The sequence below is a fragment of the Capricornis sumatraensis genome, chromosome 5 (assembly GCF_032405125.1).
Source record: "Capricornis sumatraensis isolate serow.1 chromosome 5, serow.2, whole genome shotgun sequence".
NCBI classification, from domain to species: Eukaryota; Metazoa; Chordata; class Mammalia; order Artiodactyla; family Bovidae; genus Capricornis; species Capricornis sumatraensis.
The window spans coordinates 67,583,150-67,602,365 of record NC_091073.1 but is presented as its reverse complement, the minus strand read 5'-3'; the positions used below and the strand labels follow the sequence as shown (position 1 = coordinate 67,602,365).

Genomic DNA, 19,216 nt, shown 5'->3' with positions numbered 1-19,216 from the left:
AAAAATACATTATAACTAAAAGCTAGGGTAAAAAGGAACTATAGTTAACAATAGGGTCATCACAAGAAAAAAACACAACTGAACTGGCTGAACTGAAGGTGAGTGATGTTAACTAGACTTGTGGTTATAATTTCAAAATGTATACAAACAGAATTATATTGTACACACAAAACTAATATGAAATTATAGGTCAATTTTACCTAAATTTTAAAAATTAAAAAAACTGAAGTACAAAAGCTAGGGTAGAAAGTGCCTCCTCATAAGCATACTGTGGGTTTGGTGACCAGATTTTTAACCCTCATACTGAAAAACATAATGTGACTATAGGATAGAGTATTTGAAGTTGACCATCTCAGAAAATCTGAGCCATGTGGTCAGTTTTGCTTTGGGGGCTTAGAAGAAAGAATTGACTTTGGCTGAGGCATGGGGAGTTGGTACACGAGCTAGAAGCTGAAGAATTCCAGTGCTGTGAACTGTGAGGTGTGGGCAAGCATGGCCGGTGCACAGCCAAGGTGAGAGGTGGGGTAGCCCTGGGCTCAGGTGGAAAGGCTGCACATAGGATGTGAACCAGGGCTTTAGGGGTAAATTTAGTTTTTATTAGATCTCAAAGGTGTGTGTGGGGGGCGGGGGGGGGGGGATGTGTCCTTTGCTCTTCTGCTTGAGGTTGGTAAGGATTTGAGGTTATGGAAGTTATGTGAAAAGAAGTTTACATTCTTAGCACTCTCTCTAGCAAATCTTTTTTCTTTTTTTTTTTAAAATTAGTTTCAGGTGCCTCTTCAACTTAAAAAGAAAAAATCAGCTTTTTATTTGTAGATTTGTAAGTCTGTCTGGTGGATTAGAGATGAGTGGAAAGAGATCCCACATTCACACAGTAAAGTCAGATTGAGTTTTGATTTAAAAAGCCAAGGGTGTAAAATCTGAAAGGAATCCAGGTGCCCCTCGGTGGCACTTCTGTTGGCTTTGCAGGCCCCCTCAGGGAAGCAGCTGTCAGGGACACCTCTGAGCAAGGCCAGAGCCTCCTGCATGGGGAAGTTCAGTTCCTGCTGGGTCTGTTTATATTGGAGGCTTACATCATGTCAAGAGGAGCCTAGACAAACAGTATAAGGGCTTGTGTTCAGGGCAGTGTTTCTAATCCCAGCCTTTCCTGGTTCTTGACCCAAACTTGCCATCATCACAGCTCTTACCCACCTGGAATTCCCAGGGGGCCCTGCATGACCCAGTGGCCCTGCAATTCCACAGGGCCCATTTCGCAGCAGTTCATGTGGAGGAAAGTTAAAAGCCATGTTTTTATTTGATAGACTTCCTCGTGGTTAGAACACGACTCTGGAAATGTACTGATCTGCGTGGTGGTGTGGTGCAAGGAGTTGGAGAGATGATTCTGTTCACAAAGATACTAATGGACTGAGAATGAAAGTCACCTTCTGTGTTTTCAAAGTGACTTTAGTGACTGGGGAAATCTTATGTTAAGAGAAGAGGAAATAAAATTTCATGTACAGGATAATCTTAACTTTGTTAAAAATATACACAAACATACACACACACCCCCACACTCCAAAATGGTAAACAGGGATTATTTCTTGGTGGTGGAACCGTGAATGATACTTTTTTTATTCTTAGGCTTTTCTGTTTTTGTTTTATTGTATTCTGGGGGAAGCAGGTTAGAATCTCAATTTCTCTTACTTTTTTATGACATGAAGTTGTATGCATACATGTGTGCTAAGTCGCTTCAGTCATGTCCAACTCTGCGACACCATGGACTATGGCCCATCAGGCTCCTCTGTCCATGGGATTCTCTAGGCACAAATACTGGAGTGGGTTGCCATGCCCATCTCCAATGAAGCTGTACACTTTCCCCTTAATTTTCACTGATGGATGTTTTAAGAATAATCACTGCTCTCAGAACAAAGGCATCTTATTAGAATAAATATACTCATGGCAGAAATAAATGTATCTGATGAGGATAAAAGCAAAACATTGGAATTTTTTTCTAGAAGCAGCTTGACTCTTAATTTTCCTAGCTTTCTTATTAAAGTATGCAACATCAAAGAGATACTTTTTAATTCAGTACTTTTAATTTTTAAAAACAAATGTCCTTATTCCAGGAGTATACATAGTGATTGTAAATAATAAAATGTAAATAATAATGTATGTACACATAAACAAGAAAGAGGAAAATAAATATCACACATAATTTCATTACCTAAGAGAAAAAAACATTCTTAGTATTTGGGTTTATGCACTTCTAATCTTTTTTTCCGGTGCCTAGACATTGTATACATATTACTGAAAACAAACCAAAACAAAAATGACATCTGATGATTTGACTTAAAGGACTGTGAAAAGTCCTTACATACTGCTGCTTGTAAACTGACATTTTCCCATCCTCTGACTTAAATATATTCAAGCAAGGATAGCTATGGAAGGGTCTGTTTGTTCAGCTCTATCACTCCAGGCTTCCCAGAAGAATGTGACTAGACATCAGGATGTCTTGGACTGTGGCTCCTTTTACTGGGTCTGCTGAACAAAAATTATATGCAGATACAGTGTTCATTTTTGTCCCCTAAGTATTTCTCTAGTTTTCTTTTTTGCTTTTCAGAGAGGCAGATTTGGTAACCCTGAGATTTTCACTTTCAGTTATTCTCCAGTGCACGTGTTCGCTGCTTTTGCGGGATCTGGCATAGGGACCTTGAGCAGACAGAAAAAAGGGCCAAGGTTTCAAAATTATTTTAGTTCAGGATACAAAGCCCCCAAATGCAGCATGTACTTCTCAGGCATCTTCTTCCTCATGAATTTTTGTTGGCTTCTTCTGTTTTGCTGTTACAAAGAAAATCATCTTGTTTTCTGAACCCTTCTCTTCTACAAGTTAGGGCCTCTTGAAAAATATCTTTCCTGATAGCCCTGCTCAGATACAATTTCCCTTGCCTGGTATCCCTGGATGTCCCTCACTGCTTCCTGCCCAGCTACAATTCAGCTTAGCTTTTCCCAGGACTCCTGGGCCATGGTGCAGGCAGTATGTTTTCTGTTGCTTCTTTGAGGATTTAGTTTGTCATGTAATTGACCTTATTGACATATGCCCACACTTGGACTCTTAAAAACAAAAGGACAACAAAAATGAAAACAGAAAAACGTAAGGCAGAAAAAACAAAATCACTCATAGTCCTACCACTAAGAAACAACCTCAGTTTATAATTTTAGGGTTTGTAGGTGTTTGGATATTTATTTTAACACGGTCAAGATTTGTTATATAGATAGAATTTGGTTTCCTATTTTTCATTTACCATGGCATAAATATTTCTTCAAGCACGAACATTAAGTACAAACTTTTTCAGTGACTAGATAATAGTTCATTTTCTGGATTCCCTGCCAAAGGCTTAGCTCTTTGTTTAATGTTAGGAGAAAATCTAAATATCCATTTTCTTACAATGTGTCCATGATCAGTAGGCATGGAGAACAGTGCTAAGGTGTGTAGTGAATTCTTGGTAAATGTTAGCTATTACTGTGTTTGTTAGTGATAATTTTGATGCAGCTGCAGTCAGAACACCTGGAGAAGCCATACGATGTCCCCTGCAGACTCCAGGCAGAAATATAGGGATTCCCTGTGCTTGCTCAACAGCAGAGAGAGGATTTCTCAGGAGCATAATTTCAGCTCCTTCATTTATGTCTTGGCTGTCGCAAGCTGAAATCCATCTGTTGTGAGCTCAAGAGCTCAAAAGCCTTGATTGGTTCTGGGTTTTCTTGTTGAATATGTGGCATTAAAAACTCTGAAAAAGCCCTTTGCTTGAATTTGGTGCATCTGGTGGTCAGATTAACATTTAGTTCTTTTGTGGCATGTGGTAGTATTAACTTGGAACTATACTTCTCCTGATGCCACTCGGGGCGTCCCGAAGAACTTCCTTGCTTCCTATCAACCAGAAAGCACCATTCTCATACCAGGGAGGGATTCCATTAATCAGAATGTGAGCGAAATGTGTAGTAGGACAATTTTGAAAGTAATAACATGCAGAAGGGGACTGGAAAATGCAGAATGGAGTGGTTAGATAGGTGGGAAAACTAGTTGGAGTTGGGTATGGGATTTGGAAAGTGGGCACTGGGTGCCGTGTGATGCAAGAAACTGAGTAAAATTGGAGTCATACTGAAAGAGCAACCATAAAAAAGGATAAAAAAGAAATTGAATTGGAGGGGGAATTAAAATGTTGCTGCTGAGCTTTTAAGCTTTCTCTCCCACCTTCTTCCCCTAAGTAATCCTTTTCTATAATCCTTAAAGTATTTGAACCCTACGTATCAGAAACGATCAGTTCTGTGAGTCTTTATTAAATGTTGACAAGAAAGGCTAACTTAGACAAGTAATTAATTTATAAAATTCCCAATACATCTGATATATGTGGAGTCACATGAAATTGACATATGAAATGACATAATGTATCATAAAACAACATTAATTTCCAAACACTTTAGAAATTAAAAGCAAATGTTTGCTTTGGATCCAGTTGGTCCTACCAGATCTGTTGGCACGTCCTTCCTCCTGATGGATGCTTCATTTTTCCCTTACATCTTCAGAATTATTGTTTATATGGGATAGTGTCATGTTCTTGACCTGTTCTAGAAACTGATCTTTTCATTTTAGTTTGGACTAATTTCTCTGAATTTCTCATTTCCTGGTTGTGTATGCCTTCTTTAAAACAGATAAAATATCTTTATATGGGAAACAAATCAATGTCAAATTTTGTTTAAAAAAAAATAAATGATATTTAATTTTCTGTATAAACCTTTGGAATGCCCTAAAGCATAAAACTTTACTTGGGTCTCATAATTATTTGTATTACTGGCATTTTGAAGTGATGAATTCATTGAAATTTCTTAAACTTAATAAATGATGGGTTTTACAATTTATTTTTTATCCAACTTTTGATTTTGAATACAAAGATCAAAATATAAGAGGCTTGTATTTCTAAAAAATACACAGAGACAGTTTCTTCAGTGTTTTGTTTCTTAACAGCATTAAACATGTATCTGTTTGGCAAGTCTGTTTATCTGTCTTTAGAAATATATGAGTGTTGAATATAATACTTTTTTAAGACCATGAATAACATTTAGAATACCATGTTCCCTGATTTTTTGAATCAGTTAAAAGGAAACAATATTGTTGCTTTGATGAATTGTCATATATGCTGCTGCCTTTTATTTACATTTTTTCTCGTTTATATGGGTTATGAAATTTGGCCAGTTCTGTTTACAAAATCATCCCAGTTTCATTTCTCTAACCTTGACATTAAGACCATAGAAGCATATCAAGGCTCTAAAATAGAGATGCTTTAAAAACTCAGAAGTGTTATAAGTAACTTTTAAGTATAAAAGCACCAGAAGTACTTCATATCCTATGAGATTTGGTATGAACTTTTGGAACAACCGAACATTTTCTTTTTTAAAGTTGATTTTCCTTAGTGCATCTCTGCTCAGGCCCTCCCTTTACCTGGCAGGTGCCCCTATCAGGTTTATTGCAGAGACCCCTGTTTTTTCTCTTTGAATCCTGTGCTCGGCTTATGACCTGCTTTTGTCTCTCACTCATCCGCAGAGCCCGGCGTCTGCACGGTGTTCGGAGACCCTCACTACAACACTTTTGACGGACGGACATTTAACTTTCAGGGGACGTGTCAGTACGTGTTGACGAAAGACTGCTCCTCCCCTGCCTCGCCCTTTCAGGTGCTGGTGAAGAACGACGCTCGCAGGACCCGCTCCTTCTCCTGGACCAAGTCCGTGGACCTGGTGCTGGGCGCCGGCACCGTCAGCCTCCAGCAGCACCTGACGGTGCGCTGGAACGGCTCGCGCATCGCGCTGCCCTGCCATGCGCCGCAGTTCCACATCGACCTGGACGGCTACCTCTTGAAAGTGACGACCAAAGCAGGTGGGCTTCCGGGAGCAAGGGCCTTCTGTGTACCTCTGGCGCTTCCCTCTGTCTCAACTGGTGCCCAGGAGCTGCAGCTGCTTCCTCTCCTCCTCCGTGGAGGAAAACCAGAGGCAGAGAAGTCCACCAACTGCAGGGGCTGCCTCATTCTCCAGATGCCACAAAATAGCTGGAGAAAATCGGCATACCGAGGAGCCTTGCAATCTGATGCCAGTCACCCGCAACTTGCGATCTGTCCACATCCAGTGTCTTTTCATCCTCATTCCGAAAATAGCAGTTGTTCTCTCCGGATAACCACTGTCTCATGTTGTGTTGCTATTTTAGGTCATTGATGTCCAGCTTGGAATCGTTAGTGTCTTTCCCAGTTCAGCTAGTCAAGTGCAGTTTCACATTTGTGAGAAAGAGTGTTTCCTTATTAACATCTGTCCAAGAAGGAGGGAATCCTCAAAAGCAAACTGCAAACGTGTGGGTGTGCATTTGGGAGTGGGGATGATGGGCTGCGTGACCAGCAGTCCTGTCCTTTCTGGACCTGGGGAAGGCTGCTTATTGAGTTGATGGGCACAACTGTCAGCTCCTGCTGGGAGACACTTAGGGTGTTTGCTCTAAAAGCACTCTCTCCAGCCATGGGCTCATGGAGCTGCCCACTGATGCTGAGACGTTTTCTCAGCATCACATATTGCCTGAGACTTGCTGGACTCTGTTGCCGCTCCACTGGCAGATACATTCCTCCTACGCCAAACTGTTCATAGATGCTAAGAAGTGACTCATAGGGGTTCACAGAGGCCCACATTCTTGTCTGTGAGATGTTGCCTAAGAGAGACATCTTAGAAGCAGAACTCAACCCTTTGTTATCAGCCCCAAAGAATGAATTCAGTTTGTTCACATTTTATATGATATCATGAATGGTTCCTTCCATGGTGCCTTTGGTTAGTGCATATTTCGGTCAGTTGGATATTGAACTGCATGTCCTCTTAGCATGCTATTTCTTTAAGCATGATATTTGAGGAAGTCAGTATATATATATATATATATTTATTTATTTATTTACTTTTTGCATTGATGAGAATTTAACAATGTAAAAGCATCACTTGGGTTCCAGTTTCTTTATCTAATATGGATCAGAAAGGGAAACATTTGATAGAGCAGCCACTTTTGAGGGACTGCAGAGACTGTTCTCCTGGTACTTTCAGAACCCTGTTGTTTTCTGTTCAAGTCAAAATATATTCGGTAAATTGATTTGAGCTGATGAAATGCCAGCTTAGCTAAACAAAGGCAGGAAACCAAAGAGAAACTCATGGAGATTTTTATTTAGAGAATATGGTGTGGTTTCAGTGAGAAATGTTAAATATTAATGTATTCGAGCATTTTATAGAGAAGAATGTTCACTTTGAAAGTGGTAGATGTGAAGCGTTCTGTACTTTCAACTTCAGAGGGATTAATCCACCCCAGAAAATTCAGACACCAGTTGTTAACATTCAAATGACATGTCACTCTGCACATGTAGGCCTCAGCTCGTCTCTTTGAAGGAGGCAACAATTTGTGGCTTCATGTAAAATGGATACAAAACAACCTATCATTACACAGTACTAATTAGAAGTACCTTGTTTATCTTTTTGCATGCTGGCTGAACATAATGGATACTACTGATATGGAAATTATTTGTCAGCCACAACCCAATTCTCAAAGGAATTCTGCATATTCAAAATTACTGACAGTTGAGGAGGTTCAGTACTGCTCCTCTCACAGCTGGCAATACCTTACGGAATAAGTGTACTCTTTGTAAGGACCTCACATGGTAAAAATGAGCAAAAGGATGAGGCTGCTAAGAAAATAATAATAGATCATAAATGCCATAATTGGATTAGTGTATTTAACTCTTCTAGGCCTTGAATTTAGCTTTGCAGTTTATCTTTTTTCCATCTCTCTTTCCATGATGCAGCTAATTTATGTGGTACCTTTACTACTCAGGTGACCAACTTCCTGTAGCACACGGAGGGCACAAACTTTCTGCTTCCTAGGGAAGACTTTATATCTCTGGGTGCTAAAATTGCTTTGAAATTATCTATTGAATGGAACAATTCCATTTCCAGGCAATAGTCCTTCCTACTCTGGTCCCCAAATCTCAGTTTGTACTACCCCTTAGGGATGTTTTCATTTTTATTACCTATTGATTGTCTATCTAAAATATCACAGTATATCCTTTGAATGTTTGTTCTTCCTCCATAATTTTTTTTTCATAAGCTCAAGTGATCAAAGGATATTTCTTTGAAATAGCCGTTTAAATCAAGACTGCAGGTGTAAGTTGGGAGATGGAGAGAAATGACTCTTCGCCCCTGTGGTTTATAGACTCAGCACTTCATGATAGAATCTTTTGGCAGAAGAGCACAGGTGGCTGTGTAGCTTGGGTGGAATTAAGCAGTAGTTACAAATCTAATAACAACTGGGTACTACAGAAGGCAGAGCAAGGTTTGGTAGCTTGAGAAAGCTCTGCTCCTTCCTGTCACAACTCCCCTCTCTCCCCCGCCCAACTCTCGGCACTTAGCGAATCATTTAAAATATTTCCTTTCTGCCATCTGTTCACTTCATCAACTCCACCTGAAACAGTTACGTCAGATCCACCTGAAAGTATTAACATGTGGGAGTGTGGCTTTGTATTTTACTTTTGGTAAAACTCTACATCTGAGGAACCTGGAGTATATACATGTTGTTCAGTTGCTAAGTTGTGTCCAACTCATTGCAACCCTATGAACAGCAGCATGTGAGGCTTCCCTACACACACGCGCACACACACACACACACACACACACACACACACATTCCTTTGGTATAAACTCTAAGCAGAAACAATTCTCCATTTTTAAGCATCACTATGGTATGTCTACAGATTTTGCACCTCCTCTCTCTTAAAAGTGGACTGTGGCAAAAGCAACAATAACAACCAAAAACAAATAAACAAACAACCACAAAATAAAAAGACCAACAACTTTCCCACCAAAAGAAAAAAAATTAGTAATCTGGAGCCAGGTCACACACTTGAAGGGTGAAAAACAGGTTGGTAAAACATTCACTGGTGAAAAGGAAAATTGGAAGACTCTTCATCCAGTGGAAGGAATGCAGCTGCTGCTCACATCCCAGATGAGACATGTGCTTCAGCTTTGGCCTTCTGACTGCCAGTTGTTTCTACCAATTTCCCATGCAGAGAATTGGGAAACTCATCCCAGCTGCGGAAAAGACTAACCCCAAACCCTCAAACACTTCCATGGCATTTTCATTTCATAAGATGCCTATTTAAAAGATCTGTTGGAAAAGCAATGTGTTTTTCAATTACAACTTATTCATTTTTTTTTGCCTGTCACTACTGTAATTTACTTTGCATGGATTTTACTCGTGTAGAGAGTAAAAATAACCATGCAAATACATGTGTATATGATACAAGAATAGACAAAGTCATCTGTAGTCAAGTAAGTCATCCAAACACAATAGGAAGCCTAACATTGTTCTGTGAATATCTTCTTAACATAATGATAAAAAGAGGAAAAGGGAGTGAATTACAAATTATTCTGTTACTTTGAGGATTGTGTTTCATGAAAGAGATGTCAAGAGTCTTGAGAAAAAAAGCACAGGTGTTAGTCATTCATCGTGTCTGACTCTTTATGACCCCATGGACTGTATGTAGCTTGCCAGGCTCTTCTATCCATGGAATTCACCAGGCAAGAATACTGGAGTGGATAGGGAATATTACTGATGCAGGGATCGAACCCAAGCCTCCTGCCTTGTAGTCAGAATCTTTACCATCTGAGCCACCAGGGAAACCCCAAGAATACTGGAGTGGGTAGCCATTCCCTTTTCCAGGGAATCTTCCTGACCCAGAGATTGAACCTGAGCCTCCTACATTGCAGAATCTTTATCATCTGATCAACCAGAGAAGCCCAGAGTCTTGAGAAGAGTATATTTAAAACACAGTGGGCCTGCATCTTCTTAAGCATGCAGGAACCACCAGTCCATTGCAAAGAAAGAATGACTGACTTGTTCCCTGTGAGTTGAATTCCCATGAACTCAGTTGCCCAAAATCTCAAATTTATTGTATCACTGCCAGTAATTTTGCTGGAGCTCTTTTGGATGTGAATTCTTGACAAATGTGGCACTTGGAAAAGCAGTGTTTGCCTGCTGTCTAGGAAAGAGATTTGTAGTTTGGAAAACTTTGCAAGGTGGAAAATCTTTGGAATTATGCTCTAAAAGTTAGAGCATTGTATGGAATTGATTTTCTCCCTTCATTTCTCTGGCTGGGCAGCTGCCTAGTTACAGGAGTATGAGGTCAAGTTTCTTCTATACCTTAGAGAGTATATTACAAATCAAATTATAGTTTGCTTGTCTTTTTTCAAAATGTTATTTCAGTGTCTTAACTGGCATGAAATTCACAAATTTCTTTGGCTTTGCCGACTCATTGTGTCAATTTGCAGGGTAATTCATTCATTTAGTGAGAATGTACTATGTGCCAGATAATGTGTTCGATGATGGGGCATGAAGAAATAGAAATTGTTTTATACAATAGTTGTGATTGTCAGAATTGACCCAATGTTTGAGATCCTCACAGAAGATCAGTCCAGTGTGTGGACAGACTAGCAGCATGTCCTTGCTCTGATCACCTTGTCCCATCATTGTCTTCTCTTCACTCAGTTACTCCCAAAGCCCAAAAGAGACTTTCTTATGACCTTCTTTCCTTCTTTTTACCTAATTCTATTCAGTTGCTTTCGGGAACTGAGTTGCTTCTCCTGACCAAGAAACCTGCTCTACCTTTGCCTTGGGCTGAGAATACTTCCATTCTTTTCAGGTACCGTTCGTGATTTCCATGTGAGTCTTTCGGTTTATTTCTTGAGAAATCCAGTTTTGGACCACTGGTTTATCCTTCCAATAATTTCCCCTAAAGCAGATCTGTAACTCCTTCTTATGTCACTTGTGAGGCCTGCTCGCAGAACGCTATTTGGCCAGGTTTCTCTCCTCTAGGACCATGACCAAAGGAATATTGGCTTAGGGAATATTATCTGCAGCATCTGACTTCTGGGTGTCTCCTACTGCCCTTACATCACTAATGTTGCCTTATGCCAATTTTATATTCAAACAAGATCCATTCCATCCCTCCCCACCCCTTTCTTCTTTCTCATCACCACCTTATCTCCCAGCTTCTGAGCATCTTCTGAGCATTTACTCATCAGGCTAATATTAATCCTTCAGGAACAAAGATAAAGTCTTTTTTTTTAAAAAAAGAAGAAGTTCTCTCTGGATACTCAGAAAGGACTAAATCAAAGACTAGGTTTTGTCAGAAATCCAAGAGGGTAAGATTGAAAACACACAGCTGGGGATATTTTCCATTTTTTCTGTTAAAACAGAGCTTTTTTTGTGGGCTGTCACTCTTAGGAGACAGTGACAGTGAGTAAGGAGGAGTCCCAGGGCAGAAATGCACCGTGAGCTGTTGCAGGTGTCCCCTCGGTGCTCATCTACAGCACTGGTACCTGGTTCATCCATTCACTGGGTGGCTCAGGCACTGCCAAGATACTACCAAGAGAACAGTAAGAAGAGCTTCCACCACACACTTGAGACATACAGAAAATGTTAATACCAGAATCATCATTTGCTCGGGGTTGATTCTTGAAAGACTCTTCATGAAACCCTCTCCTTTGTCTTATGGGTAGTGTGATCACATACTGCATCATTTCTTCCTGACATCCTGATCAAACTGATCCGTGCTGTGTGACAGCAGAGCCTGGCTGTCCGACCCATGACAGAAATTCCGCTTTTCAGTGGGGTCACTTGTTACAGTAAATCCTAGATACTCAGGGCTAGTAGGTCAGGAGAAAATGAATGTTCTCAGACAAATTCTCCAACTGTTTAGATGATCAGTTCAGCAGACCAAGAGGGGATTATGTTCTCAACCTTGTGGAGTGAAGATCGTTCCCTCAGTGAACAGTGCTGTCCAGGTGATTCTGTCCAGCACATGAGGAATTTTGACCTGTGGCCTGGTAGCCCCCATGCTTACTCAAATGTTGAAGCTCATGATCAGCCCAGATATGCATGGAGACCCCAACCTAAGTCTCATAACGTCTCAACCATGGAACCATGGATTAAACAGCTGTGTGTATCTCATGGATGACTGTAAAATAATGAGGAGGCAAATGTTTTCATTTGTATGAGTGTTGTCCTTTGAAGAGGATGTGTTCAGAAGCTTTATATTTATTACTTTAATACTTCCACTATGGCAAATAATTTGGAAATTTTCACTTGGCTCTAAATATCATCATATGGGGAGAATATTAGATAAAGAGAAAATTACATTGCAAATTATCATCTTTGTTATCTTTCCATTTCCACATTATAGTAGTTGTTGGATAAATGAAAACATGATGTGAACCAAGACAATTACTCTGAAAAAGGGCAAAAATATAAACCCTAGAGTAACATGATCAATGAAGAATCATCTGTAAGTCACACTATGTAAGATAACATTGTAAGGGCAAAACTCATACATTTAAAAAGTTCTAAGCCCCAATAACTGATTTGTGTTATATCACACAATGTTTGATGCGGAGAGATTGAAAGGTAATTGTGATTTCAGTGAGGTCCTTAGTGTTCCTTGTTAGAGAACAGTCATATGTACTGTATAAGAATCTACACTTGAAAAGTGTTGGTGGATTCAAGAGTGATTGCTCCTTATTTCCTCTAGGTTTGGAAATATCCTGGGACGGAGACAGTTTTGTAGAAGTCATGGCTGCCCCCCATCTCAAGGGCAAACTCTGTGGTCTTTGTGGCAACTACAATGGACATAAGCGTGATGACTTAATTGGTGGAGATGGAAGCTTCAAGTTTGATGTGGATGACTTTGCCGAGTCCTGGAGAGTGGAGTCCAATGAGTTCTGTAACAGACCCCAGAGAAAACCAGTACCTGAACTGTGTCAAGGGACAGTGAAGGTAAAGCTTAGAGCCCATCGAGAATGCCAGAAACTCAAATCCTGGGAATTTCAGACCTGCCACTCAACTGTGGACTACACTACTTTCTACCGGTAAGCACAGTGCTTTCAGGAATGGGCTTGGGTTACGCACCAGAGATAGACTTGACCTTGGAACAGAAACTGTCAAATCCCTTGGTGTACCAGGGCCCCCAAAGCATAGTCTAAATACCCCTACTTCTTTCTTGTCTTGAGACTGATCTCCTCTTGAATCAGTCCCACATTATGTCTCAAAGTAAGAAATTGTAGGGAGTACTTCAGAGTTATCTTCTATAAGTGATTATTTTTGTGTCTGCAGGTTCACGGGAAAGCTAGGGACACCCTAGGGTTTTTCCAGGTGTTAGCTTGACTCTAAGATTGAGGAGTGCTTCCCAAATTCTGGCCTGAAATACGATGGTATAGGGCAGAAGTGGGAATCTCAAATTGCTCTGGCTGCCTTTGGGTATTTCAGTGAGCTCAGTTATTCCAGGTTTGAGGAAGGGTTCATCAGGTCTTTCCCATGGTCTGGCCCCAAACAGATCTGCACATAGAAAACGAGGTGGCCAGATGAGAGTTCCTTGGATTTTAGCCAACTATGAGACTTTGTGTCCAGAGTTAGAGGAGTATAGAAACAGGGCTTAAGAGATGGAGGAAGGAAGTCTCTCAGTAAGACTGTGGATTCCATAACCTTTTCTAATTCTGATTAACCCCCTTCCATACAAAGCAACTGGTTACAGAGGAGACTTGGCTTTGGCATCCATGCTACAAGGTTGCATTTGTGAATGGATGAATTTGGCCTGGTTGTACTTCCATTTACTACACGATTCCATGGGTTCAAGAGCTGTGACTATCTATAACTTTAACCACCACTGGGTGTGGGAGGAAACATGAGATGAACACAGCCCCAAAAGGCCTTGTTTAAGTGATTTGCCCATGCCTCTTAAAATGAGAAAACTCCTGTGGTCTGAAGCCACAGAGAAGTTATTTTTACTCTTTAATTGCCACCAGTTTATTTCCCCTAGTTCTTATTAAATGTGATTTTTAAAATTTTATTTAATCTTTGGATGTAAAAGATAAAGTTCTATAAAGTCAGCTCAAAGTGTGGTGAAAAAGGATGATCCCTGTCATCACAAATTCCTGAACATGACTGCATCTGTCCAACGGTTTGGCTCCAACTCATGTATTTAGTTTCTTCAAGCCATTTTCTGGTTGTAATTTGAATTCTCTGGGTTCCCTTCTTTCTTTTCCCTAAACCACCCAATAGACTGACCTCACCCTTGTCTATTGAAACCGAAAGATCTTTAATACATTCTGGAGTGAGTTAAGCACCTGGATAGACAAACCAGGCTTCACTTTGAAACTAAATACCCATCACTTAAAAGTCTGATGGGAAGCAGTTGTTGTTTAGTCCCTAAGTCATGTCTGACTCTTTTGTGACTCCATGGACTGTAGGCTCCTCTCTCCGTTTAATTCTCCAGGCAAAGATACCAGAGTGGGTTGCCACTTCCTTCTCCAGGGGATCTTCTGGACCCAGGGATTGAATCCATGTCTCCTGAATTGGCAGGTGGATTCTTTACCGCTGAGCCACCAGGGCATCTTGAATAGGAAGCAACAGAGCACAGTAATTAAGAACTTTGTGGTCTCTCTGAGCTAAAAATCCAGCCCAGCTTTACAAACTTAAACAGTTATTTAAGCTCTCCAAACCTTGGTTTGCTTATCTGGAAAAAGCAGATGGTAAAAGACCCTACCTTGAAGAGCCATCATTCAGATTCTGTGAGATGATGAACATAAATACATCTGCTTAACCCAGTGCCCCAGAGTAATAAGTATTCTGTAATTGTTGGCTACTATCATATCTTCTATCATTAATTAAATGATTAGCCAGTGTTAAGGCCTCTTTTGGATGCTCTCCTAGCCCAGTCATGGATTTGGATTGGGCCCTTCTCAGTCTGAATTAGAATGAAAAGGCTATACTTCTCCCAGGACCCTAGCAGTCCACACCTTTGGTCTTCATCCCATTTCAAAGGAATGTGTTGAAAGCAAAAATTGGAGAGCAGGCCTGTAGAGATTCATCCCTTTTTGCAAATTTCTATTTCTTTGCTCTTTGGTGATTTATTTTGTATTATGATCCCTGGACTGTGAGCAGGAATATGATGAGCACCTTGGCAGCAGTCGTGAGAAATGACGTTGACATGAACAGAGAGAATGGAAACTGTTAGGGGGCCAGACAGATGCTTGCCTTCTGCTCTTGAAAGTTGCTACAGTGGCACAGTAAGGGATAGGGGAGTCACTGTGTAAAGGGCTGGGTGCCTGAGTTTGGAGAGCTTTTGAGAATGCTCTCAGGATCTTTGTGTACTGAGGTTTGGAGGATAGAGTATGGTGGGAAGTGAGCTTATGTTCTGCTGTGTGTGGTGTAGGGGCAGAGCCCTCTTCCAGGCCAGCCACTCCCTGGAAGAGGCAAGGGGAGCTCAGGAAGGCAGAGCTGGGCGATCCTGACTGTCACTCACTTTGTTGATGACCTCAGTCTCCAACTGAGAGGTTCACCTTCATGAATTTTCAAATGAGGGTCGCCAGTATTGGGTAGATCTTGGATTTCTTTCTTTCTTCCAAGCACAGATGTAGCAGGAGAAAGGAAAGAAACAGAGTCCACATGGAAAGAGAATTCTGTTCTCAAGTGATCTCCAGCAAGGACCAAACCTTAGGGAGCCTTTGAGAAGCAATGGACTAAGAAGGTATTGGGTGGTTCCAGGCTGGGTGTAACCTCAACTCTGCCTCTTGGTAGCTGTGTGGTCCTGGTAGCTTGCTGAGCTTCAGATTCTTTGTCTGTAGACTAGACATAGCAGCAGGTACCTGGTGGTGCTCCTCCAAGGCCTGAGGTCAATGGGCAGTGCCATGTTGGCATGTGATAGACAGGCAGTCTGCTTTATCCTATGTACCTTCCTTTTTTTGGAGAAACTTGCCCCTGCTCAGCCACTTACTTTTCTGATACTTGGTATATTTTCCTGTTCTCATTGTGGAGAACAGATTAGATAGAGTCTCACTGATGTATCTGCAGAGCAATTAAAAATGAAAAAAAATTCTCTTTTGTGACATTGAATGAAATATGTAAGTTAAGATTGCATTGTAAATGTTTAAAAACTTGTTGTTTTTTGCCTTATCTAGAAAAATGGTACAGATGAACCTATTTCCAGGACAGAAATAGATGCAGATATAGAGAATGGATGTGGGTGGGAGAACAGGAGTGTGGGACAAATTGGGAGATTAAGATTGACGTATATGCAAATGTTGTTCCGTTGCTAAGTCTTGTCTGGCTTTTTGTGACCCCATGAACTGCAGCATGCCCATGTGTGAAATAGATAGCTAGTAGGAATCTGCTGTAAAGCACAGGAAGCTCAGCTCAGTGCCCTCTGATGACTTGGGTTGGGGGGTTGGAAGTTGGGGAGGGAGGAAGGCTCACGAGGGAGGGAATATTTGTATACATACAGCTGATTCACTTCATTGTACAGAAGAAACTAGCACAACATTGTAAAGCAATTATACTCCAGAAAAAGAGCACAATACATGTTCATTGTATAATATTTAAGTAACATGAAAAAGAATAAAGAAGAAAATAGCTATCACATGACATTCCACACATGTAAATTTTTTCCTGCCTATTTTACGTCATTGGTGGAATTTCTAAAACGAAGCTTAAAACACTGTTCTGTGTGTTAAGCGCTGTGATCTTTTTTATGAGTCAGTATAGGACTAGAGAGATATGTCTTGATATCATGAAAAGTCCTATATGTAAATTGTATATAAATTCAATTCCTTTCATTTTCTCCTTATCCTTCAAAGAAATATCTGTATTTTCCTCTAAGACAAAGAATAAAGTTGCATAATATACGAATGCAACCTTCCAAGTACCATTGTATTTGTTACGTAGAGAGGGAGAGGATACAGGAGGTATTTCTCTGAGGAAATTTTACCCCTTTTGGGTTTCCTTAATTATGTGGCAATTTCCACCGGGAGAATTCTATTATAAATATGAGATAGTTCTTCCTATAAGATCAAAATAACAATTCTGATTTTTCTGAGTTAGAGTTTACGTTTGAGATGTCTAGGACTTAGAACTCATTTTATTTTAGTCTTACCCACTTCAAAAATTTTAATAGTAAACTGTCTATTGTCTAAAAACTCAAAAACTTTTGCAAATAAATAAGAGATGACTACATAGTAGCCAAGACTTTTTTTTTCTCTCTTTTGGGAAACTTTTCTGGTTTTGCTTATTTTTTCTTCACAAATTAGTTCCACCGATCATGGCCTCATTTGGTATAAAAATGTAATGTTCAAAGTCTTTGTGATCAGCATGATTTGGTTTCATTAACCCACTGAATATGTTTGGATGCAAAATAACTTGATCATGAATCACCTAAAAATTGAGTTGTCCTCCAGTTAGTTAATCTCCCTCACAAGTGTTATGCATTAGCCTTCGATGGTGTGTTACTGAGACATTTCTGGTAGCAAGGGAGGTAGGTAGTATCCTGTGGAAGCATGAATGTGAAATCATTTCAATTATATCTGGATTCCAACATAGGCTCCCCTGAGGAGAAGATGCTGTCTTTGTGTTTCTTCGCTCATCCTTTATTTTCACTTCCCTCCCCCAGCCTCGTGTTGCCTTCTCCATCTGTGTCTTGACTGCCAGCTGAGAAATCCAGGAGAAGTAGGCTGCCCCCAACCCCAGAGCCTCCCTGGAGGTCCTCAGCAGCCAGTACGGGGTCCACTGACCACCCTGACATAGACCATGCTGACGAGCCCAGGCCTGGCAGCCCCAGGAGAGAAGAAAGCCAGGAGATGGGCTGGGCTGTGTGGGCCACTCTGGGGAGAGAGAGACCACCTCTACCTTGGGCTGGTGAAACACTAGCAGTGGGCTTCTTCCCACACTCAGGTCTGAATCTTGGATGAGGTAGTTGCAAGTGAGTGTATAACCTGTCAGCAAAGCGGGCCTCTCCCGTTAGGGCAGGCCCACATCTCAGAGTAGCCAGGAAAGAATGTGCACTGTCGCGAAGCCCAGGCATTTACAGACCATGGTTGTCTCAGGACTGTTTTCCTCTCCTCACTCCCCTTTGTGGGGTATAATTCACTGGAGTGAAAGCTCTGCTCACTTGTTCGGTTTGGGAAAACGGCTGGGGATCACCAGTCTAGGAAATGTTCTTTTCTTTTCATGCAGTGGTTTTTACATCTGTAAGGAGTTGAAGGGAGGCCAGAGGATTCACAGACATGTCCTTCCTGCTGAGGTCCTGGGAGGTAGGTGGTGGGAGTTTGTGCAGGAGAACGTTGGAATCCCGACAGCACCGCAGTGTTGGAGATAATGGCGTCCGGGGACTGCTGGTGGCTTCCTTCCAGGGGGAGATCACAGCCTTTGTGGATGACCCACTTTGTGTTTTCCTATAAAGGAAACTCACCATTTATTATAAAACAAGAGGAGGGATCCAGGCAAGGAATACAGACTTTATGTGTGTATGTCTGTTTGTATGAGAAAATCGTATAAGGCTAACTGCTATTCTATAATTCAAATCAAGCCAATCTTGCCTTGTTTCAAAGAAGAACGTTCTTGGAACATTTCTGTTTGCAACTTTTAATGAGTTGTCTCAAATTGCCATTAGAACTAGGGTCCTAAATCAAATGAGATGTTCATTTTATAGTGTGATGTTCTAAACGTGCTTTTTCATTATTCCTTTCGCAAACTCAACTTTCAGGATGAGCAGCCACTCTGTATCTGTAATAAAGATGACACCAGGTGGCAGTAGACTTCAGCCCTTAAAGTTCAACATGTTTTTCCTCCTCAGTAGCTCACTCCTTTTTGTTTTGCCTTTTTTTTTTAGAGTCAGTCCTAGGCTGCTCCTTCACTGTATCTAAGCATATAATGCCAGTTCCTTCCTCTGTGTCCATGTCTTTCCCCTGCCTGAGATGCCTTCATTTTCTACATTGATTTAAGCTGAAGGCACAGCTCAAGTTTCATCCTGGGCCTCTGTAAATGTTCTTATTTGCTTTCTTAGAGATGCTGATTGTGTTTATCCTTATTTAGCACATATACTGTGTTGTATTTGTGGCCGTTGTCTCACGCCAGCATTGGATTTTAGGTTTACTTGGTATTGGGAAATGTCTTTTCTCCTCTTTCGTATTTCATCTAGCATCACTCCTGGAAGTTCTGCTTTGGGGAAGGTTTTCTTAGCTCCCTTCATAGCCTCTCTGTCATCTTTATTCTCTCTGATCTCCTTGTGACTTCTACCCCCAGTGTCAGCTTCACCTTAGGTCTTTATCCCTACGCTTGTTACACACTTTTAGTCAGAAT

General features: G+C 40.9%; 1 protein-coding gene across 3 annotated transcripts in view; it reads left to right on the top strand.

The window, feature by feature from the left end:
• Positions 1–19,216, top strand: part of BMPER (BMP binding endothelial regulator) — a 255,226-nt gene that overhangs the window by 170,614 nt on the left and 65,396 nt on the right. For 2 of the 3 annotated variants that reach the window (XM_068972503.1, XM_068972504.1), the window contains exons 12-13: positions 5,573–5,902; positions 12,621–12,957. In XM_068972503.1, coding sequence (XP_068828604.1) covers positions 5,573–5,902; positions 12,621–12,957 — 667 coding nt within the window. The remainder of the gene's footprint in view (positions 1–5,572; positions 5,903–12,620; positions 12,958–19,216) is intronic. The other variant, XM_068972505.1, reaches the window with a different exon arrangement.